Source organism: Syngnathus typhle, linkage group LG15, assembly GCF_033458585.1.
Source record: "Syngnathus typhle isolate RoL2023-S1 ecotype Sweden linkage group LG15, RoL_Styp_1.0, whole genome shotgun sequence".
Lineage (NCBI taxonomy): Eukaryota > Metazoa > Chordata > Actinopteri > Syngnathiformes > Syngnathidae > Syngnathus > Syngnathus typhle.
In genome coordinates this window covers 608,475-633,802 of record NC_083752.1, presented here as the reverse complement: position 1 = coordinate 633,802, position 25,328 = coordinate 608,475, and the positions used below count along the sequence as shown (strand labels likewise).

Sequence of the window (25,328 nt, the reverse complement as noted above, 5' to 3'; positions counted from 1 at the left end):
ACGTCTCAGAAGCAACGGCTAAAGGCCACAGGGCTGGGCCGGCCGGGTTCTACAGTGCAACACACAAGTGTGTGTGGCTACATTTCGTCTGAAGCAAGGAAATACAATGAATTAAAAAGCAAAAAAGCACCACAGCTGTTTGGAAATAGCACCAGTCTTCAGAATGTACAGGTTGTTTTGGCAATGTAGAGCACTGAATTGAATGGCAGCCAGCAAGCTGCTGAAATGCTCGAACCGACCCAGTTAACATCACGTGACCCCCAAAACATGCTCGTGCTTCAGCAGAAAGTAGAAAAAAAACACCTTTGCACGTGGGTTGCAAGCAGCATTATGAATGGCTGCGTTACAAATGATGAATACATGCATTCCAGTTGTACATATTGTGAAGTCAACAAAGAAAGAAAGAGAGCACCATCCAAAGGGTAAGCATGCCATCATTTCTGTAAGCCCCAAATTGTGGATACCGTCAACTAATCCCAATCAAAAGGATGAAATAAAGACCAATGCCCACAGTCCAACTCCTATTTACTATTCATGGCGAGCAGACGTTGCTATAAAAATAGGTTGCTGTGTTTGTATACAGTACAGTGAAATCCATTGGAGTGCACCATTCTCTTTTGTTGTTTTTTTCCCCTACTGCACTGCTACCATATAAGCACAGATGGATATAAAAATAAATATAGACTCGTACATTCTTTTAAAACATCAAGTGTCCTCAAATATATAGAGAGCCATTTGGGCCCCACACATCCATATGTAGTAGATTATATTCATATAGTTTCTATTTCTTGGCTCCCTAATAATCAACTAATTGCTATATTGGAGAATGTCTTTTACTCACATTTTGACATTGGTTTGTTACAAAACGGAACCTACGCTAAGATCCCCCACTCAAGTTTTCAACATGTGCATTCTACTGTACCTCCTTCTACCCAAAAAGAAAAAAGATGTATGCTTATTTAAGACGTTATATACAAACTGTAAGGAAAGTATGTGTTTTTTTTTTCTCTTCTTCTCCATCTGTACACTGGAACAAAAGTGATACTTCACGTCATCAATACTTTTCCTTCTCTGTGACTGATGTAGAGTGTGTCAGCCAGTGTAAGATGAGGGAGGATCTTTGTTTGTGGGGTAGCCATCATCCCCCCCCACCACCACCACCATTTTGCTGGAAGAAGCTTGATAAAAATGTTGGACAATGACATTGCATTCCATTTGTAGGTAGTGTACTTGGGTTAAAGAGAAAATGCATTTGACAACAATACATAAGCCAGTCCAGTCCAGTCCGTATGTCAATGTGCAGCATGGGTTAGCACCAGGTTGTCTACTTGTTGTGCGTGCGTGCGCATAGCTACAGCCCGTAAAGCAGGTGAGATGAAATCCCCAGTGAGATTGACTTTCAAGTGGTGTGACTGAATGTACGTACAAGTTGAAGGAATCAGCCACCGCTTTGAAAGCTCACAGCCCACCGCACCTACCGTGAGGATTTTTCAAAATATACTTTTGTGTGATTAGAATGGAGTTGTTCTTGCGCTCGTCTGAAAGGTTCTGAAAAGCTTGACAAATGTGATGTCGACACAGAACGGCGTTCGTAGTGCTATGCCCATCAGCAATATCCTCACAGCTATTTTCTAGTTTTATTAACACAAACGAGACAGCGGTAAGTCGATTTTTTTTTTCCTCAACTAGGGAACTTTCATCTAATCTTCATTATGAACATACAATCTACTGTTATTGACCGCAACCAATGACTAAGTCAAAGTGTTAAATGACGGTCCAGGTACAAATTAATCGTTAATTTGCTTTTCATCATGAAAAAAAAAAAAAAAAAAAAAAAAAAGATTCTATTTTAAATTCATTTATTGTGTAGTGATGAATTGGTTTTTTCTTCTTCAAATTTTGGTTTCTAAAATGATTGAAAATAAAACCATATCTATAGGTGCTTTAACAATAGTTTTACATTTGCTTCTATTTTGTTTTCATGTTCGTCCCGCCGCAATATCATATGACCTTTTGCCGACTGCTGTCACATGATTTCAGAGAAAGCATTCATCAGAGAACCTTTCTTGAATAACACGATGTGCGAAATAGAAGCCACACGTACGTAAGTCCCAACCTGCTCACCGGGCAGCGCAAGCTTGTGTTTGACTTTTGCACATTTTTCTCATCACTTTTTGCACCGGCGAAAAATTGCGGCGGCTATCATTCTGGTTTGATCAACACATTGAGAAGCATACTCAACGTGACCATTGAAGGAAGATGGTTTGCTTTCAGAGAGCACAATTTAGATTTAGAATCTAAATCCGATTTTGGAGGGATTGTCATCCGGGTCCAATAAATATTGAGCTGAGTCCTGTTCAATGTCGAGGCGGTTTAAGCAATCGAAATGCGTAAATGTTATTGTCATGGAACATCGATACGACCTTATTTTCAGAGGAAGGTGGCCTGGTCTAGTTCGACGTTGTCCATACAAGCCAAAATCGCCTTTTGATCTTCTGGAAGGGGCCGGCGGTACAGCAGAGCAGAGAAGCGATTGTACGGATCGTGAATCCGGAGACGTTTCTTTTTCCTGTGGAGGTAGAGCGCTTCTTCGGGCTGAAGTACCTGAGTGATGGGAGCCTGCTGGGTCTGAGAGCTGGAGACACCTGCAGCAAAGATCTTCCGTCAGCAAAGGCCGCAAGACGAATATGCTGCCAATTCAGCTTGCAAAATGTGTTAAGCGGATGGAACGTGGAGCAAAACTCAAATGGCCATGCCCACTCTGAATTGCGCCGTACCTGCTTTCCTCCTGGCCTTGGAATTATTGTTATTCACGGTCACCTTCTTAGCCTTTCGAATGCGTTGGTATTTCAGAGCATCCATCCTCTCAGACCCCGAAAGGACACTCGGCGCACCTCGACGTTTTCTAAAGCAGGACAAGAAAGAGGGGGAAAGGGGCTAACTCCATGCCGTCCATCTCTTTTCAAGGGCATACTCATTCTAATTCAGTCCTGCTTGATCCATGCAACACATTGTTCAAGATGAGACACCTGACTTCTGGCATCTGTGAAATACATCTTTCCATGAACCACTGTTCCTTTTCAGGACAACTGCATCTACTGACTATGTAGGTATTTCTCTCATTTTGAAATGCTCCCATCCAAATAGGGAGGTGTCTCTCTTTTTTGCCACCAGCCCGCCCGCCCGCTATTTATGCACACTAAACAAAAAGCATAATTGTGGCGGCCATCTTTCCACAGTGGCTACAGAGAGAAACCAAGGATCATTAGAACAAGGAAGAAAAAAATCACAGCTGAGCAACAAAGCATTATCAATATGTATTCATAGACATGGAAACTGTCTACAATGGGCTTCACCATGCTGACAGGGGGAAGAGATGGCTGGAGGGGAAATGACTACGCGGGAACAGTCACATCATGAAAAATAAGCCAAAGAAAAGCGAAGCACTAGGACAAGAAATGTAACAAGAATTCATCAATAGAATTGTTTGGCTTTCCTTTTTTTTTTTTCTTTTTTTTTGGGGGGGGGGGGGGGGGGACGGAGGAGGATTTAGCAATGGCATGCATGGCAGTTTGCACATGGAACAGAACTTTAAAGGGGAATACATTCAAAAAGTTTTTCATCCATCAGCTCACTTGAACTTGGCACAGTGTGCCACTTGCTTGACAAATTTCCCACAACATTTCATCGAAAGCTATTCAAATGGTCAACGGTTATTTTTCAGCCCGCACGCAGAGGACTTCAAATGGGATCGATCATACGACGTGCACGGGCGTGTGTCTCGAGTTAGCTTGGCAACGGAAGAGAGGGAGGGAGAGAGAAAGAGAGAAATCTGGCCGGAGGTTTTTCCACTTACAAAAGCTAAACATGTCAAAAGAGAACATTGACTGGATGTTTATTGAAGCTCATTTAAGAAAAGAAAAAAACCACAACGTCACGCTCAAAAAGGCGATTGGCGGCTGCCGCCAAATTGTGGAAATGACACATTTGCTGTTTGAAGCCGAAATACGATATTGCTGGCTGCTCCCTTTCGATTCTGAACGGCAGTGCTTGCTTTGCAAAAACAAAAGAGAACTGAGGGAGGCCCAAATTGAGCAGAGCCTCATCTCTTGTATTCCCCTTTAAAGGACGAGGTGATCAAGAAAATAAATAAAGCCCCACCTGCTAACCCCCCCCCCTTTCAGACATGGATCCAACCCTTACCTATTGCGGTGTAGACGACTTGGTCACAACAACGCTGCCCAGATAGCTGAGATCAATCAAAAACAAAGCACGTAAGACTCCAGGATCTATTCAAAGCCACTCACTTACCATACTGGCCCCAAGTCAGACAAACATGGCGCAAAAACACGACAAGCAGACAGGCCCTGTGACACACTTGGCCCAACGACAACTTTCAAAGGGATCAAGACTGGGAAAGAAAGATCTGGAGAAAGGTGGAGGGGGACAATTGAGCATGAAAGCGGGCCGAGGATGGGCCGCAGGGCCTGCCCGGCTCCGTAAAGCGTCCCTCGCCATGACACAGGCACCCTCAAACGCTCGGATGGAGACGTAACGATGGATAGATATTTATCTGGGGATTCAATTCCATTCCTCCGTTAGGTGGAAGCAAGTTCATGTCTTTTCCATTTCGGTTCATATACATCTATAAATCATAATAATTTGAGATCTTTTGTATGTCTGTAGAGTTGATGCCAATTCTTTTCAAAGATGAATTGCTAGATGATTAGCAAGCAAAGTCAAGTCACGTTTCAAAGCGTCACGGGTCAAGCAGATGAATCACTCCCTACCTACCCTGAAGCTGACAACTGGGATGGAGAGGGCTCAGACGGAAGGATCTCCTCCTCAGTTCTCCTGTGAGATGGCACCTGGCCAAAGACGTTGCTCCTTTCCACGGCCGGTGACGGCGACTGCGAAGCCGGATAGCTGCTCGCCGACGAAGCAAAGGCCATGTGGGAACGGTAGCCGGGACTGGATCGTCTGCTACCCTGGCCTAGTGCGGGTGAGGAAGAAGGGGAAGATCTCCTTGAGAAGGTGGCTGCGGAAGGAGGGAGGAGGGTAATGCCAGACATCCCCGGGGCTACGATGTTGGGCCGCGGTCGGGGACGGACGACCATCTCGGGAGATCCCTGGTGAGAACTCAAGGGGCTTTGGGTGAGAGGGGAAAGTCGAGAGGGCTGGAGAACCACCTGGTGCGCGGCCGAATCCATCCTACGAGCCTGTCTGGGACTGAAACCAGGGCTGGATTCAAACCAGCGGGTGTCCAGGCTGCTGAGGGCGCTCGGGCCCGTGCGGGCCGTCGGATCGGCGTAAGGCAAAACCGGAACGGCCGCGCCGCGACTCGCGCGCTGTCTTAGCTGAGCGAAATGAGCCTCTTGCGCGGCTGCCAAACGCCTGGCCGGAGAGCCGCGAGGCTTGGCCTTGCTGGGAGACTTGCTGGAGTAGCTCTGCGGCGCTTCCAGTGGCAATACGGACGGGTAGGTGGGCATTGGGAGAGAAGAGGTGTGGAAAGCACTCAGTGGAAGAACAGGGGCTGGGGGGGGGTAGGGAGAATCGTGGCGATGGAGATGGACAGTGGAGTGGCGTGGCGGGAAAAGGAATTGGGGACCCTCCACCGTGGAGAAGGTCAAATCCATTCCCCGCCAAAATTCCGGCGAATGGGAGGAAGGAGCCAGAGTCAGAGGATAAGGGAAGCCAGAGACGGCATATTGTGTGAAATCGCCTTCCCCCATTTCTTCTGGAATCAGAGGGTAAGCAAAGGGACCTTCGCTCAGGTACGGAGGGGAGGACATGACGGAGCTAAGGGGACTGGTATCGGTCATATAAAAAGGAGGAGGCTCGTGATCCCCGTGGGAGCCCAGGTAGCCATAGAAAGCCCTGTGATGGAGAGAGCCGCGAATCTGCCCTGCGGCCTGCAGTCGACCGCTCTCCATCATAGTCATACCTTCAAAGGGTCTCTGGAAACGAGGACTGTAGGCCGGAGGCTGGAGGTAGAATTCGTGACCGGAGATGGGCGAGATCTGGTGAGGCCGCAGAGGGGCCATAACTGGCGGAAGAGGCCGAAGATCGTCGTTCTCCTCGTCCGACTGTCGAAATTCAGGGTAGAGGTCGGATTCTTCCACAAAAGGAAAACCCTGGATTCGCCGGGGCTTGACGGAAAACTCGCCATCTGCCGGATCGATGACAAAACGCCCATCGGGGCCACGGCTGATGAGTTCGATAGGTGTGGTCGCTTCGGCTTCTTGCTTGGAGATGGTGTATCTCTTGCTCGCGATTGCTCTTTTGGTCTTCTTGTAGAGAGACAAGTCCTCTTTCTTGGCTGGACTTAGGGAGGCTTTCTTGCCGTGTTGCTCAGGACTATCCTGGGACGATTGTGACAGGGAGGTCTTGGAGCCGATGCTTTCCGGACTGGCCTTTCCTGAAGATTGCCTGGAGACAAGAACATTGTGTCAATCAATACGTGATGCATCCAAATGACGACAACAACAAGTTGCATTGAAATACCTTCTTTTTTTACAAACGATTGGAGACCTAATCCAAGATAACCTCGGCTACCGCGACCGATGTAACGCTTCTCCATGATACCGAGCTCATAAAGTTTTGGGTTTGCGCAATAGTCAAAGTCATTTGTCATTGTTGTAATATTAGGGAACTGATGATCAATTATTGATTCAAGTGAGTCGTGTGTACTTACGGCGTTGCCATACTTTTTCTTAAGTGGGTAATAGAAAGAGGTGGATCTGGAAGAAGAAGAAAAAAAAATAAATTGCTTCACGGCACTATTTTTAACAAGTCAAACACGGAAAATGATTTCGAAAAAGGATACGTCGTTGGATTGACTAGCGGAAAAACTTTTTTACCTTTTTTCCTTTTGAGCTTGCGTCTCCGCTGCTTATTGACAAAGCAGGCCGCCATCGTGCTGAAAAGGATGGCTGCGGCCAAGAAGCAGATGGTCGCCACGATGCCAGCCACAACCGGTCGCGCCAAACCTGATTCCTCAACCATCTCTGGCGGTGGAAAGAAGTCTACAGAGGAGGAAGAAGAAAAGTCATGGCAATGGTGAGAAACAAAAAACAAACAACGCCTTACCTGTACTGGACACACCGACGATGTTGCTAGGATCACTGATTGTGTCGTCCATGACGGCCATGACGCGAAACTCATACCAGGCCTCCTTAAAGAAGAAGAAGAAGATCATTTATTTGGATTCATTCATTATAAAAACAAGGAATATCATTTCAGTGGAATAAGAAAGCAGTAGTAGAAAAGGTATCGAAGGGAGCAGATGTGGCGTGATGAACTGCAGGAGAAATGTGAGTGAGTGGGTGGGTGATGCAAGCATCAGCATGATGGCACTGAGTCAGAAGCTCACACATGACGTATCACGGCAAGATGGTTTGGGTGAAGAGAAATAGATGTGACATTAAGATGAAAGTGTCAGAACTTATTAGTCACCCAAAAATATGTTCTGTTCATTTCCTAGTCGTTGAACCCGCAGCCACCTGAAGAGAACCATTGGGATTCTTTACTGGTGTGTTTTACCTGAATGAGGTCACGAGCAAGCATCTCCGTGTCGCCTGAGGGGACGCTGTCATCCAGGACCTCCCATCGCTCCCCCAAGCGAAACTCCATCACGTAATGCTGGATCGGTGCTGTGTGATTGGCGGGCGGGATCCAGGTAAGCAGGACTCCCTGCTGCGTGCGATTGGCTGTGAGGCACCGTGGTGGGGTAAGTAGCACCAGTGGTCCAGGGGTACTTAGAGGAAATACTGGCAGAAGACAACATTTGGCATGAAATGAATTCATTCTCATTTCAAAAATGCAGAGGCAGCAACAGATGCTCACCTAATGTGGTCACAGTGACAACCTCGCTGAATGGTCCCGTGCCAAGTTTGTTTTGAGCGAGGACGCTGCACTGGTATGTTGTCTCGGGCTCCAAGCCAGGCACCACCATCCACTCTTGGCCGCCTGGCACGGCTACTGAGAGCCAATCATGTGGACCTAAACGCTCCCTTTTTAGCCTGTACAAGAGTCATGGTTGGAGGTGAGTGGCAGAGACACAAGACTTTGGAGGATATCATCATTCAATACCCATGTCATCCATTTCCATATTTGATAAGAGTTTGCAATTCAAGTGTCAATATTGATTTCCCTAAAGTGTCCACACACACAGTTATCACATGATCAACTGCAGCACTTTGATTTGATGATCAGCCCATGCTGCAGTTAGCTTTGCATTTTGCCCTTTGTCCATGCGATGACGTTCAGGAGTCGATATGCACATGCAGCATTTGCGACAATCTTGGGAAAACAATGCTACGGGAGCACATTTTCAATATCATTAGAATCGATCGATCGGTTTATTTATTTATGAATGATTTCAATTTGAATGTTCCCATCCGTAGTGGGAGAAATCAGTGTCAGGTGATCAAAATACATGGACGGCACACAGTCAAGCAGAGCAAAGCAGCAAGAGCAGCGCTCGAGGTAAAGAGAGGGGAATTCACATTTCCACCCGACTGAAAGGTTCATTTAGCACGGCGGCTCGATGTCAAAAAGGGGATCAGGCCGTTCTGAACGCAATCCCGACCTTTTGGGGAATACCACCAGGAGAAAAAGCAGGAAGCCAAGCAAGCTGGGATGACTCACACATGGCCGTACCAGACTGAGAATGTCTGCTGGAAGCCTCCGTCGTAGCCCACCTCCCACGAGACGTTGGCCCAGGTGGAGGATGCCACCGCACGGACTCCGGTGGGGGCGTGAGGGCTTGTGCCTGCAGGAGGGTGGTTGACTCGTGACCACTGTTTGTACTTGAGCCGTGTGCGCATTACCTATAACTTGGATATGCGTGCTGGCAGTGATGCTCGTAGCAACGTTGGTGGCGACGCATTCCCATTCCCCGTGGTCCTCCTTTGAAAGTGACTTGAACTGTAAGCTGCCGCGCGGCAAAACGTTGTGCTTGCTTTTATTGGACTTTCCCACCTGGAAACATCTCAACGGGTTACTGTCGTCCATCGCTGCGTATGATAGCGAGGGTACCGGCGCCGCCACGTACGTACCTTCCTCCATGTTATATTGGGAAAAGGGTCTCCTTCTGCCTCGCATGGGATAACCAGTTCCCTCCCAGCCTCCTGTCTGTACTCCCCTCCAGGGACCACTGAGAATTTGGGGGGGTCCTACACAGGTTGAGTCAGATGAGGTGAGTGTAGCAATCATGCAATCATTTGAGTTGGATAGATAGTGTGGATATTGATTTGACATATTTAGAGATATTTATTTGTGTGTGTACCTTTAGCACCAGGGGAGCAGGTGGGGACCATCCCATGGAACCCAGGGCATTGTAAGGCATGCAGGTATAGGTGCCCAGAGAGTCCTCCGTCACCTCTGCCACACGGATGCTCCCATCGTCCATTTGGCTCCAACCAGGGTACTGTAAATGTCAGTCATGGCCAATTCTCGCCCTAATCATAATAGATATAAGCGCGTCATCTTACCTTGTCTATCCGGAGCGGGAGACCGTCTTTCTTCCACTTCACCAACGTTACAGGCGGGTTGGCATCGACAGGACATCGGATAAAGCCCGGCAAACCGATGGCCACATAGAGTACGGATGGCATGTTTACAACGCGGGCAGGATCTGCTCAAACGCAAATCACAAGAAAGGACAGGGGAAATATTGACGTACATATCATTTGCTTTATTTCCCGTCACTTTAGCCTTTCACGTGTGCATTTTCTGAAATAGCTTTTCTTCACCAGGGTCAAAATGCAACCAGTTAGGTCAAAGAGGATAGCTTCAAACAAATAAGCCAAACGCAATGGGAGGAGTGTGAAGAGGCAGGAACGAGTGAATACAATTGGCAGGACAGAGGAAGGACAAACGAGGGAGAGAGCACAAGCTTGAGGTGAGAGAGGGAGAGAGAGAGAAATGTTACAGATGACGTAAGGTAGAGAGAACCCAGCAGAGGAGGTAGGAGGTGGTGCGACTGTGGAGCGTGATAATAACCACATCTGGTATTGCGAAAAAGTGGAGATGGGAAAAAAAAAAAACGGGGGTTGCGTCAGGGTGGCGGCCAGCAAATAAAGACATTATTGTGACATTGCCGGATTCAGTTTGCAACCTCCAAAGTTCGAAACGAGCCCGGAGGAGAGCCGCGGGCAGCGCCGGCAGACGAGAATATCAGCCGGGTTTCTAAAAATAGCTCACAGACGCAGCGAGGGCTCACGACCCACCGCTTCCCACTGGAAGATGCAATTATTCACTGGAAAGCAAAATCAGGAATTGAAAAGTAGAATTATGGCGTCGGATGAGAGCGCAGATGAGGTGGGCGCTAATGGAGAAAGAGAGGGAGGGAGAAAGAGAGAGGCCTCTGCAGTCTTACAGAGAAACATACCTGCTCTAACAGCAATGATGTAATCTCGTCTCTCACCCTCCCTCCCTCCCTCTCTCTCTCTCTCTCTCTCTCTTTTTTCCTGCTTCTGTTTGTCACACATGGCACACGCTAATGTACGTAAGAGGCAGGCGAGCGAGGGAATGCAAAACATCTGTTGCCTTGACTACTGAGCATTGCCATTCCAAGTGTCAAAAGCTCGGCCAGCTTTTCTGTAGTTACTCGCGACGAGCACTCGTGGACATTGCGAGAACACGAGGAGGCGGCGTCGTTTTAGACCCGGTCGGTGTACATATTGGACACAAATGGGACGGTGGCTCATTTGAAATATCCTATTGCCATACAGACATAGATGGCTTTGAAAACTCCGGAACTGTTGCCATCGTTACCGCTAATGGCAAACAAGCACAGAGCCGCCAGAGGAGAAAAATAAAGAGCTTTTCGAAATTCCGTCAGGTACGTTTCGAGCCGCGCTCACTCACTCACATTGCACAGTCAGGTGCGCAGAGGCAGTCGGCGGTAGGCCAAGGCTGTTGCTAGGAGCACAAGTGTATTTCCCGCCATCCTCTGGCTTGACTTGGGCAATGATAAGGGAGCCGTCGATCAGAACGCTGACTCTGCGCTTGAGGTCGCTGCGGAAAGGAAGGAAAAGGAGATTTTTATCGGCTGTCAGCTCAATGATTCGATTCCTCTCTCCACGGAACAACTGTGAGAAAACTGCAATTGTTTCTTTCCATTTCAATTGATCTTGTAACAAATGTGAGTGGACGCTGCGATCCCGAGATTACATTTTCACACATCTTTGATCCCATCGCCCTCATTCTGGTCAGCGGAGACTTTAATCTTGCTCCTTTTTCCTTATCTAGACAGCTTGAGAAGGGACTCAAACTCTGTCTTGGCAATAATAGCTTGTTCAGTTAGCATTTGTTATTCAAATGAAATCTTTTCTTTTCTTGGGTTGGAGTAGAGTAATGGCTGCTCTCAAAAAATGCTCTTTACTTCTTGAAAAAGACATTGTCCTCCTCCCAGAACCAGGTGTAGGTCAAGTTGCGGGGGTAGGCCTCCGCCTGGCAGGTGAAGAAGGCGTCTTGCGAGATGTTCACTGTGATGTTGTCTGGCGGCGAAACAATGAACGGAGGGCCTGGTGGACAACACACAGGAGAAAAAAAGAGGTCCCATTTGCTTCCTGATAATAGAGCACATTTTCGACCTACCTTTGTCACAGTGTTATAAAAAAAAAAAAAAGGTTGAGGCTACAAAAGCAACAGCTTTTTCTTCTCGTCATCGCAATTATTCTGCACTCAGAAAAGGATTATGACAATTTTACAAGTGATCCTTGCACTGCCAGATGGATGATGCTCGCTCCACACCATTTAAAGTGTCTCTCGGGGGGGGGGGGCTTGTTGGGGGGTCTTTCATTTTCATCACATGGCTAACCTTTACTTATTCATAGCGAATTACAAACACTGGATCACTGAATTCATCGGAGGTACTATATGGCATGCAGTTAATATTCCTCTGCGGGAATACCCAATCTCACACACACACACGCAGATTGCTAGTCCCATATGTTAGTTTTGATCTGTGGTCCACATTCTGATCCTTTAACAGGCAGAGTATTTCCATCTGCCACCCCTTAGCCAGACAAGCAGCAAAAGTGTGCTAGTGTGTGTGTGTGTAGAGGCGCATGTGTGCCAACCTGCCCTATTTGGAACCAGCTGAGCGCTGGAGATTTGCTGGCACTGTAGTTGATCTGCAGCTCAATGGCTTTCCAGGAGGACCTCTATTAATCCATCTCTGCTATAAACTATACAGAGCTGGTCAACTGAACATATCGTAGCTTATCTCGGGCTTTGTATTACCGGTTTAAGAAGAAATGATATTTTCAGGGGCCGGAATATTGCCCGGGCACAATCGATATCATTTGAAATATGGTCCGGTTAAGGACGTGAGCAGGAGAACTGAAGATCATTTTTGTTCTTTTTGGAAGTAAACATGCTTTTGCCTGAAAATCAATCTGTTGAAAATGTCAACATGTAATCCTGAGAGATTGCGTCACACTTTGCAGGCGGGCGGGCAGGCGGGCAGGCAGGGGTTGACTTTTGCTTTGGCCAGCTTTGGCTGCAATCTACGAATTAAACGAGGGGGAATATTTGCAGCGCCATCTGTTTTGGTAAATGAAGGGATCCCGTTCAACAATCTGGAAATAACACCAAGAGTGACTTTCTGGAAATGTCAAAAAAAAAAAAAAAAAGAACGCACAGGGCTGTGTTTGTTGTTGTATTATGCATTAAATGAATAATTCATTTTGGGAGTTGTTGCTCAACTTGATCTATTGCTTAAGTTACAAAAGCTGATGGCTCTTTTTTCCTTTGCTAAGCCTCCCAAGAATGTTTTTAAAAAAAAAAAATAAAAAAAAACTTTTAGTCTTGCTGACAAAGGTGTTCCTGAAATGACACGCTCTGGTTACAGAATCCCACTTTTTGGATCCCACCACTTATTTCAAGATGAATTGGCGTGCGCTATGACTTAGCAATTTTGGAATGATGCAGAGCTAGCTGACTTCACTCTCCTCCTTTTGTCCTTGGTCTTTAAAATGTGCGTCGCGCTCGACGGAAAACCCGCAGAGCAGTTAATGACCTCGCTGGTTATTCTCTTCTTACATTGCACCGAGCGGAGCGCCGTGGCGCCCTTCTAAACGCCTTGCACGCACGTTGGCTAAAAAGTGGTCATTGCTATTTAACATGAGCTCCCCACCTTGAACTAGCAGCCGTGTTGTGTGAACGGCCTCTCCTTGGGGGCTAAAGGCTCGACACGTATAGGCACCGCGATCTTCTCGGCCGATGGACAGCACTGTCAAACTTCCATCAAAGACCTGAAGGTACAAAAGTGCAAGCGCTTTGACATTTCTGCCTGCTTCCATTCAATCGATGGAGTCAAAGGTGGCTATTTGGGAGACCTTATACTTGGCACCGGTGAGCAGAAGGTTGCTGTCCCGCAACCAGCTGACCGAGGGTTTGGGGTTGCCAAAGGCGATGCAGGTCAAAATGATGCTTCCTCCCTCCTTGGCCTCAACGTACTGAGGGGGCGTATCGGTGAATGTGGGAGGGGCTGGAGAGGCATACAAATAGAATTGTCCTATTTCAAATCATGAATAGAACAATAAACTTCCGAATAAATTTCGGCTCCAACTTCTCTTACCGTTGACAGTTAGATGCACCCAACTTCCATTGTAGAAAGTATCATATTGCTGCTCCAGCATCAGCACCTTACACTCATACCAGCCTTGGTCGTCCGAACGAACATTTTCTATCCGCAAGGAGGATTTGCCGTATAGACTGGCCCGGCCTGGAGAGAAAAGAAATACAGATGAGATCAGCAGGAAGGCAGCTGAGTGAGGTGAATGTAATGAGGAGGTGAGCAGTGTACGGAGAGAGAAAAAAGAAAACGTCAAAAAATGCCGAGTGAATATTAGCAAGCTTCAAATAGCTCAGATATAAATAGGCAAGGCTTGAAAAGTGTGTAACATCAGCGTGTGTCACCTTTTTTCCAAACAGCACCTGCGAGAGCAAGAGCAAGAGCAAGAGCAAGAGCAAGAGCAGTAACCCGACATCAAAAGTGACTGGTGACGATGAATACAGTTGTCAGCTTCAGTGGGGCTGAGATGTTCTCTTCACGGGCACAAAGCCACTTTGCCTTGAAGCTACATGGTGGCGAGGGCAGGGACGTAACTTACGCTAATGAGTGGCAAGTGGCCAAAATGTGACAGCACATGGTGTCGCTGGATATTCATACGCAACAGCATATCAAATTTGGACAGGACCATTACAGGCTCAGTCGGTCAAATGCCCTTTGCTCCGTGCCGACCGGTAATTGCATCATAGCAGATGAGCGCAACAAAGGATTTCTGAGACTCCAAAACATCAGCAAAGCCAAGGCCGTCCTCAATAATCCCAACTACTTTAGGCCATGAGACAAGACATCTTTTTCATTGATTCATATATTAATTAATGATCATTAATAATAATGATGATGAGAATGGTCATTTATTATGATCATTTCTAAAACCTGATGTGCTCGAGAAAAAAATGAGGACCGATTTGGAATCGGTACGTTCACCAAATAAACAAGGTGTTGTTTCGATTTGGCTTATTTCCTTTTTACACTCGAGGTAGGAGCAGTCGTAAGAAGATTCAACTATGATGGAGGAAACGGAATTTCGGTTTCTTTGCGTGTCTTGACATATGAAGGGATTGACAATAAAGTGACTTTGAACTTTGAACTTGAACTATGACAGTAACAATGGAATGATGGCTTGATTTCTCCGTTTTGCAGAGACTTGGATTTTTGTTCAATCTCAAAAGTCACTCAACACATCTTACCAGCATACTCTGGGTCCACGTGTGGAGGATAAAAACGAAAGTTGATGAAGAAGGGGATGGGCATTCCATACTTAAACCACTCCACCACGTAGGGCTGGCCGTTCAAAGGGTGGGACACATCGCATCCCAGGATGATGTTCTCGCCTGCACGTGCCGTCACAAACTGGGGCTCCTCTCGCACTCCGTGGGCACCTGCGGGAACACATCCAATGCTCAAGTTGGACTTTTAAGCATCTGTAGCATTTGTCATGTTACAAATGTAATACAAGAACATATGAAGAAGAAAAAAAAAATCTCCATAATGAATTTTTGCAATTCAAGTCAATGTTGTGACGTTTTATTATTTGGATGAGCCAAAATCAATGGAAAAATCACAAAGGTCTGACGTCTAATTCCACAGCTTGATCAGAATAGCAGCAAAAGTCATAGACCAATACGTTTATTGAGAGTCAGGCTCTTTGAGGGATTATTTCTATCTGATAAGAAAAACATATGCTAAGCTTAAGGTTCTATCAATCGGGATGGTAACGCCTGCTAGTGATCAATCAAGAAGGCAAGCTGAAGGCCACTCGAACGTGAGCTATCGAGACACAATCTTTTCGTCTTGTCTTGCCCTCATCAGTTGAAAGAGGGAATGGAATGAGAAAAGGATGTGTTTAGTTCTTTTTTTAATAGAACTGCTTTCATAAATCCCATTGCGTCCACTGAAGCCAAATAGTCAATTCTCCAATTCAGAAGAATTTCTAAATGAAAAATAGCTCACAAATAGGAGATGGCTCGTGCTCGCCAGTAGAACCAGATAATAAGTGTGTGCTCGCTCGCTATTCCCAGTGGTGGAGAATGAACACACACACACACACACACACACACGCTTTCAAGCTTTACAATGTGTTGATTGGCTGCTGGTGACATCATCTGAAATTGCGCACCAACAGGGCCCTTGGTGCTATGACTTCAATGTTGATGATGAAAGCGGGAGAGAGAGAGAGCGCAAAGGATCCAGATGGAAACCCCAGCAAAATCTCCCCTCCCCGGCCGTCCGTCCGTCCGTCCGTCCCATTAGGATTTCGTTGATTTACAATCAAATACCCAAGGGAACATGCATGATGATCGAGGCAATGATCCAAAGAAAGTAAGAAGGAAAGATAAAGGAAAAATTATATCATATCAATCTGCCAAGTAAAGCGGGTGAGTTGGGTAACTTTGATGACTTTGTCCTGGTTTTGAAATACAATCATCTGCTGGTGGTAACTAAAGGCCAGACAATGGCATGTATGCTACGTGGTCGACATATGTTGCTCTTCTGGAATGCCGTGCTGCTTTTTCAATGTTGCTCTCCATAATGGCTTTTGAGCTTCTTACCTCCTGCTGACTGGTAGAATTAGGCCAGACAGCTGGGAGTGGATCAGTGAACAATTCATTCAAGAAAGCGCACCAACAAGCACTCTGAATTGAACTATTTGCTCGGTGCGGATGTGCAGAACACACATTGAGGTCCAAAGCTGTCGTGCCGACGTTTGAATAGCACTTTACGAGGCGACGGCACAATAAACATGGTTGCGTCTGGACGGCACGTTGAAGTGAGACAGCAGCCGGCCACCTTTTGGAATTCCATCAATGTTCTGCTTCTGAACGACAAGGGCCAGATTCTGAGCAGCTTCTTCTCAGTCAATCACAAGGTCAGGGTCAATCGCTTGATTGAACGCACTTTCAACCATCTATCCCACACTGCTGAAGTGAAGCAAAATGTTGGGTTTAACATTAAGATTGACAAGATGGGCTCCGGTGACCCCAACTTGAGGAGACGCAGCAGTGTGCAGGCTCATGACGACGTCAAGCCCACACACGCACATTCGCTCACTCACACAGGTAGTGTTCCCTCTGGCGGACAAAAGTGGTAAAACTAGGGCAAGCCACCATGCAATCGTATTCGACTCGAGTGGAGTCCCTTAGCACTGACGTTGACCGTCTGGGAAGTCAGGTGCATGCTGCTGCAACCGCTGGCTCACCTTCCACTTTGCTCCAAAGCCCTAAACTGCAAAAGGGTCCACCTGAAGACCGCGACAATGCACATAGCAGCAGCTCAATGATGTATTGCAGTCCCCACATTTGCAAGCCCCTCCATTTCAATGTATTGCTTCGTGCTAGCAAATAAGCCCCTTGGCTTGGTCAAGTCGGCCATTTGAATCCAAAAGTATTGCAGAGAAAAACCCGTGAGAGAAGGGTTCAACTTTGAGCAGAAGTCGGCGGTCCATAAAAGCGAACGTTCGACTCACCTTGAGCGGCCGTTCCTCGGGTGCTGAATACACTTGCTATCAAAGTGGCCACATACCAAATCATAGTATTATTCCCCAGCGGAAAGAAAGCACATCATATCTCAAAGTGGCCCCCCCATTCGGTGAAGCTGTGCTGTCATCGTCGAGCGTTCGTTCCAGCGGCTGTCCTTTTGGAATTCAAAGCGAGCCCAGGTCACTTGTCCACCGGAGCGTTCCCCTTCCTCCCTCTCTTCCCTTCCCCTCGCCGCGACACGCCGCCACTCTCCTCTCTTCTCCTCTTCTCCTTCTCCTTCTCCTCTCTCATCCCGAGACAGATCACCTGCGCCAATGGGACTACAGCAAACGACTCTTGGAGACCGAGCAACAATCATTAGGTCATCGCGAGCCCGCCTCTGCGCTACCTCCATTGGTGGATTTGGGAGGAGGCCGATCGCTCATTGGTTAGCTGCAGTGTCAACTTCTGTGCCGGTTTGATGCCTTCACGTTTAAGAGCGACTCGGAGCTTCTAGACTCCAACCTGAAGAAATTACGTCAACCACGTCACACACTAAATGGTTCTCTTAACGCATTCTAAAGATCTTATTACTAACAGTAGCCATGTGGACATGATGTAAAACGTGATGATGATGCTTGTAATATTCAAAACGCAACACTCTCGGCTTTTTTATAAATCACCAAATGAAAAATAAATTGAAAATATCCTCTGCATTCTGGGCACCGTCAACCTCGAACAGGAATACCCGACAAATCCAGAGGTAGGAATCGATCAATTAATATGGTTCTTATTTATTTGACAAGACTTTTGAGGCTGCACGTGAACGCTTTCCCTGACAGATTGACTTGGATTGTCAGATTTCCATCAGAACCTTAACGCAACATCAGAGGATGCCGTTTCAAGGTGGGTTGGCTTGTGAAGCCTTTGCGGAGCTGCACCATCATCCTGCGCAATAACACGAGCGGAAACCTCCTCCTGCTCCTGTTAGTCGTTGCTCTGTCAAATCCAATTCTTGCCATTTTTTGATTCACTCAACGTGAAGGAAATATTTCCATGGTGGAGTGCAGTAACGATGTCAATCCGTTATGATTCATGCTGTTTGATGCACTTGAAAAAGTGTGCGTCAGCTCTGTAACCCAGTTAGGTCTAAATATGGACCGTTTGAAATTCAACTGACTCAGTTGCCGTTGACATCAGACAGCCTGTTAATGCATGATCATTTCGAACCCGTCGTGCTGCCTCTGCTCTGCGGGACTCCTGGAGGGGGGGCGCTGCTCTTGGGTCAATGCACAAGAAGGGCACAAAAATATGATCAACTGTGTCCGGTACAAGCACTTTTCATTTCTATTTTGGCAGTCTTGTGAGTTGATGTATTCTCTTTTTGATAAAGCAGAAAACTGTGTTGTGTTAATTGCCATGTAGTTGAAAGCAGTCATGGGATAACCATGGGATAGTTTTTCATTTTACTAGGAAAGCAGGTCCACAAATGTGTGCTGGGATCACTCAGTCTGGGTCAGCAAGATCAATGGCGCTTGTCAATATGCTTTTTGTCTAGCGCCCAGCACAAGCAAACTCCGTATTGTTCTCATGTCTGTCTTTGATGATGTCTCTGTAACATGTATGATGCAAGAGCATCAGTAGGTTACCCAAGTTGCTCAAGTTTAAATCGACATGCGTTGATTAGACCGAGAATACAAAAGATGATGGTGTGTTGCTTTCTTGTGACAACACCCAGCATTAAAATGGTTCGACTGATTAAAGGTCATAATGTCACCAGACGTCTGAGTGTTTTGGTGATGAGCTGTCAGCAGAGGACGCTGTTGCTTCATTTTTGTCCGCAACGTCACATCCCCTATTTGGGTACGTCGCCTTGCCACCGCGGATGGAGAGAGAAATGTCTCATGGAATTCAAAGACTGAACAAGTTTGGATTGTATCATCACAATATTATTTTGCAAAGACAATTTGCTGACTTCATACTATTAAGTCACATATGCACAAATGTCCACTTGTTTAATGATTTTGGATGAATTCAGTCAATCAAAAGTGCCATAAGATCTTTCACCCTTAACCGATTCTTGCCAAGTAGAGCCCATTTGGTGCGTATTTAAAATGTGTATCCCTCAATAGCATGTATTTTGATGTCCCGATGCTTGATTTTTTTTTTTTTTGCCATACCTACCTTTTGGATTGCTAAAAATTCTCTGTGCTAGCAGCACGGTAATCCAGCATCAACGTTGGCACACCAAACAAGCCAATTCCCAGTGGAGCCTGCTGTACATCTGTTCAACAACTTGACTCAGCCCACGCCTCGTGAGGGAGGCCTTTGAGGGAACCAGTACTGTCGTTGCGCCAGATTGCTAGCTACACCCCAACTGCAAATAGCACTGGGTGGGCTCACCCTGTCTGTCTGTCTGTCTGTCTGTGTGTGTACGACCCCAGCGTCGTTAACAGCGCTTGGTCCCACGTTTTCCCTTTTTTCTGACTTCGCCCGAGTGGGGTCGTATTTGTGTCTTCTGTCCCTTCTTTCGTTAATAAGCTTGTGCAAGGAGTTAAAGATCAGGTTGAGTTCAATTATTTCTTCGGTGCCCCCAAAGCCTCTTGTCAGATGACCTGCGCCTGTTTTGGATTCGAGAACATTTGATCTGTCCTCCTCTGCAATCCATTAATACTGTAAGTCACACTTTGGCCCATGGCATAAAAGGAAAAGAACAAAAATCAAATGCCACAACTGGACCATATAAGGCAGTCACTAGGTGGTGATCTGGTTCAATTCTATCCCTCGCCTTCCTGCGTGGAGATTGCGCCTGGCTCTACTACTCATTTGATTTGACAAGCGACTCCATATGATACAATATGATATGCAACACCCCCTGAACTTCTTGCTGGGGTCATGAGGGTCATTCCCGGGCGCCGTAAAGGGAAGAACAGTAATCACGATTCAGGGCACATGACTGACAGGGGTCCGAAAAATGACTCTTTCCACTAAACAGCCCTTTGGTTTTGAACGGATTGTATGCATGAAAACTCATTTGAATAAATGCTAAAGAGATCCAATTCACGCAATGGGTCTTTCAGGAACCAGGCAAATAATATGCAATGTTTTAAAAAACAACAACAATAAAATCCTCAAAGGTTGTCTTTATTTAGGTCTATAAATAAATGATGCTTGCATTCTTTCCCCTTGTGAGATGAGCAGCTGACCATACGAGTGAGAAAAAGAGCACCTGCCTTGGTGCCTAGCTTGAAAATGAATCACCGGGCAATAACACTTGGTAGGCTAAAAAAAATCCATAAATCTCAGGGATATTACACCTTGCCAACCTTGACAAGTAGATCAACTCAGGTTTGGCTGCTGCTTCTTCTTCTTCTTCTGCCGGTGCCCATGTTTGATTTCATATGAGACTGACAACCAACCCATGGTTTTGGCTCTGGGCAGGGAACGCTTTGATTGCCCAATTAAATCACCTCCGCAGGCTTATCTACTTGCAAAAGGAAAAGAGACTGCATGGAGGGGTGACAAGAGCTGCACAAGCGTTTTGCTCTCTGGCATTTAGGCAGCGGCTAGCCCAAAACAGTGGATGAAGGGAAAGGTCATAGCCTTGCTGAAAAGGTTTTCTCCCCTTATCCCAAAAGGCCAATTCCTCTATTTTTGCTGTGGATTGAACCTATTTGGCCCATTTCAAAAACAGCAACACAGTTAGTTCCAGCTAGGCTAATTTAAGTACTGGTACAGATAAGACCCTCGAGCTTCAAATCACCGCATCAAACAGTAGTTGTGCCATATTGTAGAAATAATGATGAGATTCTGATTGACTTGATAGACTTTAGAATTGCAGCTCGCTCTTTGTTGAACTGAACATGCGATCCTAAAGCAGATAGATTAAAACCACATCATTGTTGAATCTATAGTCTATGCATAGGATTGTTGTGAAATGTAAAACTGGAGCATTGTATCACGTGACACATAATCCAAGGATCAGAAATAGACATTGTAAACAGAAGGATTTGTTAGATTATTAACATTGTGAAAAGGATTGCAGTGAAAAGTAGCATAGCTTCACAATCGATGTACAATTAACTGGCTACAAATGTCACAAATACACGACTATATTGTATAGATGACTATCTGCACATTTTGTAGATACACGTGGTGCTTTAGAATTCCACAATCCTGATCCACAACAGAAGCTGGCCTACTTTGGGGGCATTCCACAATTATCTCATTCTCACCACCATAACACACACACACACACACACACACACACACACATCATCATATTCAGTCAAATTAACAAACTAGATGTCATTGCAACCTTAATTCAATATTCCATATGTGCATCCGTTAAAATCTATTATTAATCTATTCAATCAACATAAATGTAGATGTTTCTCTGTTCTGACAGGTTGGCATTTTTTCTTTATTCTGCGGCAAATTAAGATCAGCATCAAAATCATCGCCCACCACCAGATTACTAAAGTGCGGTGCGAGTTCGTTTGTAGAAACAAACGGAATGCAAACTTGACCTTTTACTGCCATTCCAGGACCTTACTTATCATATGGCTGAGTCATGAGCGAGCCACCAGATGCAGGTGCATGGTGCGTGCGACTTGAAAATAATGTCAGCTCCAAGAAAAGAAAGGGCCCAGCTGATTGTTGGGAGACACTGAGACTGGTAAAGCATCTGGAAGATGCAGCCACTTCATTTTTTCTCATTTTGCTGTTTATATCGGAAGCCGTCTCATGTTTTTGCACAGATGTTTGCACGTTGAAAACATATAACAGGGAGCCCGGCCGGCCGGCCGGCCCACAGGCAGCTGGAGAGGACCCAAATCTGGCTATGTGCCTCACTGGAGGTGGCAAGGCAGCATGCCGCCGTTGCCGCCGTCAAGTGCTCACTCGGATTTAACCAAGCGGGCAATTTGTTGCCTTGGCTGTGCTGTGCTGTGCTGTGCTGTGCTGTGCTGTGTGCCATGCATGCCAAGAATGTTGGGATCGGTGACAGCTGCAGGCAAGGAGTACACACATGTTCAAGAATCAAGGACAGGTGGGCCAGGCCACATTCAGTGCCAATGATGCTTATAGACACGTCCACTGGCTTGGCAGTTCATTGGTGATGGCATAACCGCCGTGCACATCATGATGCAATGTCATTGTCAGTTATTGATCCCGTTTCTATGGCCGCTCCTCATCTCACGTCTTCATCTTTGAGGTGGACCCACCTGCCCTGGGACATTGGCCGGCCAAATGCCGCTTGTGAAGAGCCATTGAGCCCTTCTCGCATGTGTGTGTGTGTGTGTCTCGCTCATGCCTGCTGTCAGCTCCCATTACCTAATTGGAATTGAGATGCATCTGGCCCGCATTTTTGGTCGGCTGCATCGGAGATCCCGTCACCTCCCCCCACTCGCAGCAGTTTTCCATGCCATCCCACTAGGAAAGAAGCTCTCTACCCGCACATGTGGTCAAACACGACTTTGAAGGGGAAAAAAAAAAAAAAATGATCACAGGCGAGCACCGAGAGACAACTTCTGCAGTTCACTTGAGTTAATAAGAGCATTGTTTAATTCATGAGATGTGTCATGCTACAGTGGTTTCATCTTCACTCTTAGTCAAATTTACAGGAGCTCCCACTTCAAAGTCTTCTTCTATCTGACAGGATCAGTGACCTGGCATCTCCCAGTTCAGAGATCCAGAGTGACATCTCGGCAGCTCCGCTTCCAATCCGCACGGCTTGGAGCATCATATGGAGGGAGGGAGGGAGGGAGGGAGGGAGGGAGGCAGGGAGGGAGGGAGGGAGCTTGCTTTATCGGCACGAGAAGCGCACGCTCGCATTATTCACAGTCGTTTTCTTGCCGCGGCCGCCAGAGGATCCTTCCCTGCCCTGCAGAAAGTCTGATCACTCACTCATATCAAATGGATTATGGGTCATTAATATTTGCCAGAGAAACTGGGAGGACATCAAAAAATGGAGCATGGGAAAGAAAAATGATAGCACACTTTCATTTGGATCAAACTGGTGACAAAAGGTTTTGAATGGACAATTTAAAGAAACTCATTTATTAGCTGAGCTGGATTAATTCCTGTGGAAAGAATGGACTTGTGTTAAGTACGACGTATCATCCGATGTTTCAAAGTTCATTCACTGCAGGACTCTTTCTTTTCTCAAGTTAATCCTCTCCGTCCGTCCGTCCCTTCCGAGACGGCTCGAACACATCCAATTTGAGTTCAATGTTTCCACATCCCTGAGGTTGCGGGTTCACTTGCTTCTTTGAGCATAAATGAGCCAGAAATAGCGTTTCACCAAGCAAGTGTAATACAGCACGAGATTTACGGCCTCGCCTTGAATACGGAATGGTCCTTGGAGTTAACACTCGACTCTGGGACTTCCATTTTTAATGACACGAAATGTCGGCGGACGTCAAATTTATCCCACATGAAAGGAACAATTAATATTTTTACTTTTGGACGTAAAAAGCAGATTTACACCAACAACAAACCTTGGTGCAGTAATGATATGTATCACTGGCTCCGATCCAAGCTGATTCCGATACTAGTCTGTGCAAATGTTCATAACGTTTGCCGATTCAAGTGTTCATTTTGCACGTGTCCATGTTCAATAGCCGTCTTGATTGTTGTTCAGAAGGAGCCTCAGCATTGCTACTTTAAAACTAGGTTGACAAATGACATCATACATTGAATCGTGCCTTTTGCCTAATCAGCCTCTAATTGGATTTAAATCATGTATAAATTCATTACAAGGCATACATAGGAAACGGTAGGAGTGTCGAATTTGATAAGTGAATGCGGCATCATGTGGATGCACTATTTAAAGGAATCCAAATCATTCTGTACCTGCTAAGAAGTGCACAAGTATGTCGGCATTGCATTCAATGGAATGCTAATAGTGCTAGTTGGAGATTCGTGTATGCGCACCTTGGGAAAAGCGAACATTCCACATTCAAATCAACGTTGATTTGGTGTGACGCTCTGCTTTGCAAACACTGAATAAAAAGATGTGTGAAATCGGTGCCAGCAAATCAGCAATCTAATCAGTGTCAACATGGCACCCTTTCATGTATTTTTAGCATTGCAAGCAAAGCCGTGACTAAATTCATTTTTGTATCGTCAAAGGTTCCCCTAAATGGCCTCTTTGTGTAGGAAGGCTTCTCTTTTGCTTGGACAGCTCTGTCATCCCATAAGGCTAATAAGCGTCTCGGTGGTCCTGGCGCTCGCTCCTGCAGGGGTTGTGCATCTTCCTCTGGAGTCCAGATGCAGGGTGACTGGTCCTTCTTGCAGCCAGCACTCGCAGCTTCAATGATGTCCATGCAAATGTCCCGCACGTGTTCACTTTGCTTTTAAACACTGCCCCGCTCTGATAAAAGATGATTTGATACATATCTGCTGGAGACATGCTATATGATTCCATTCATATTGGTTGAATCCAAATGGAAATAGTTTTGCTTTGCTGCACTCATTTATGCCTTTTATTAGACCTACTTTTTGCAGGGCCTGCAGGAGAGAATCCATTAGATTGATTGATTGGATTTATTTATCCTTTTTATTTTCAATTCTATTGATTTTCTATTTACCGGTCGTTCTTGTTATTGATGCCTTTAATTATAGCTACGTTTGCAGGGCCCAGAACAGATTTGTCGTTTTTGTTACAGCCCTAACTGACACCTTTAATGACAGCTATTGTTTTTGCAGGGTTGCTGTTGTTTTCTGATCATCCTTGTAATCCAATCTCAAAAATGCATTCATCCAAGAGAACCGATGATGCATTCCTTCCCCCTGCTCGGTCCATTTGGTAAGCTGCGCGTCCATGTTGCGCTTGCAGTCACAATACGACAAGACGTAGTACGTACGTATGGACGTATGGGAACAGTTACAAGTGGTAAGTGAAGATGTGTGAGAAGAATGACAAATGGCTTGCCTCAGGGAGGGAAAGCAGCAGAAGGCTTTGCTCATGTGCAGTCAGTCTGGTGGCACATGGCTCCCTCGGTTTGGGCTGTAATGAGGACACCACTGTGCCACACTTCACATTGTTTACAGTGACTGGTGCCCCCCCCCCCCCCCCCCCCCGCAAGGACCACCATACATGCACTGGACTACATGCAAAAGTCTTGGAACAATGTGCTCAAATTCAACACAGAAAAGTAGAATATCAGACAAGAGGTCATTAGTTCATCTTGTATGTCCGGGTATTTACCGTACAAGGGACACGAGCAAAAAAAGATTTCAAAATACACTTTAGTCGATCGACTCTTAGGCCAGCTTTTCGAAGC

The 25,328-nt window shown here is 46.1% G+C and overlaps 1 protein-coding gene across 2 annotated transcripts; it reads right to left on the bottom strand.

Moving 5' to 3' along the window:
* Positions 1 to 508: 508 nt before the first annotated feature.
* On the bottom strand, positions 509 to 17,397 carry igsf9bb (immunoglobulin superfamily, member 9Bb). 2 transcript variants are annotated; one of them, XM_061300040.1, is made up of 20 exons: positions 17,049 to 17,397; positions 14,773 to 14,964; positions 13,592 to 13,738; positions 13,350 to 13,501; positions 13,148 to 13,265; positions 11,390 to 11,531; positions 10,877 to 11,022; positions 9,495 to 9,637; positions 9,290 to 9,430; positions 9,060 to 9,176; positions 8,832 to 8,982; positions 8,650 to 8,773; positions 7,846 to 8,021; positions 7,543 to 7,769; positions 7,090 to 7,174; positions 6,861 to 7,025; positions 6,695 to 6,740; positions 4,795 to 6,429; positions 2,778 to 2,905; positions 509 to 2,645 (listed from the first exon to the last, which is right to left on the bottom strand). In XM_061300040.1, the coding sequence occupies exons 1-20, from the start codon at positions 17,110 to 17,112 to the stop codon at positions 2,431 to 2,433; spliced, it is 4,314 nt and encodes a 1,437-aa protein (XP_061156024.1). In that variant the 5' UTR covers positions 17,113 to 17,397; the 3' UTR covers positions 509 to 2,430. The 2 variants fall into 2 exon arrangements, with proteins under 2 accessions (XP_061156024.1, XP_061156025.1); XM_061300041.1 differs by having other exon boundaries at positions 8,662 to 8,773.
* Positions 17,398 to 25,328: the final 7,931 nt, after the last annotated feature.

What these genes read in the sequence shown, in the direction of transcription:
- igsf9bb (XM_061300040.1), bottom strand. Translation starts at nt 17,112, where the DNA reads ATGATTTGGTATGTGGCCACTTTGATAGCAAGTGTATTCAGCACCCGA. An exon ending in CTGCTCCCCTGGTGCTAAAG is followed by an intron (nt 9,177 to 9,289) that starts GTACACACACAA and finishes CAACCTGTGTAG; the next exon opens with GACCCCCCCAAATTCTCAGT. An exon ending in TGTCACTGTGACCACATTAG is followed by an intron (nt 7,770 to 7,845) that starts GTGAGCATCTGT and finishes GTCTTCTGCCAG; the next exon opens with TATTTCCTCTAAGTACCCCT.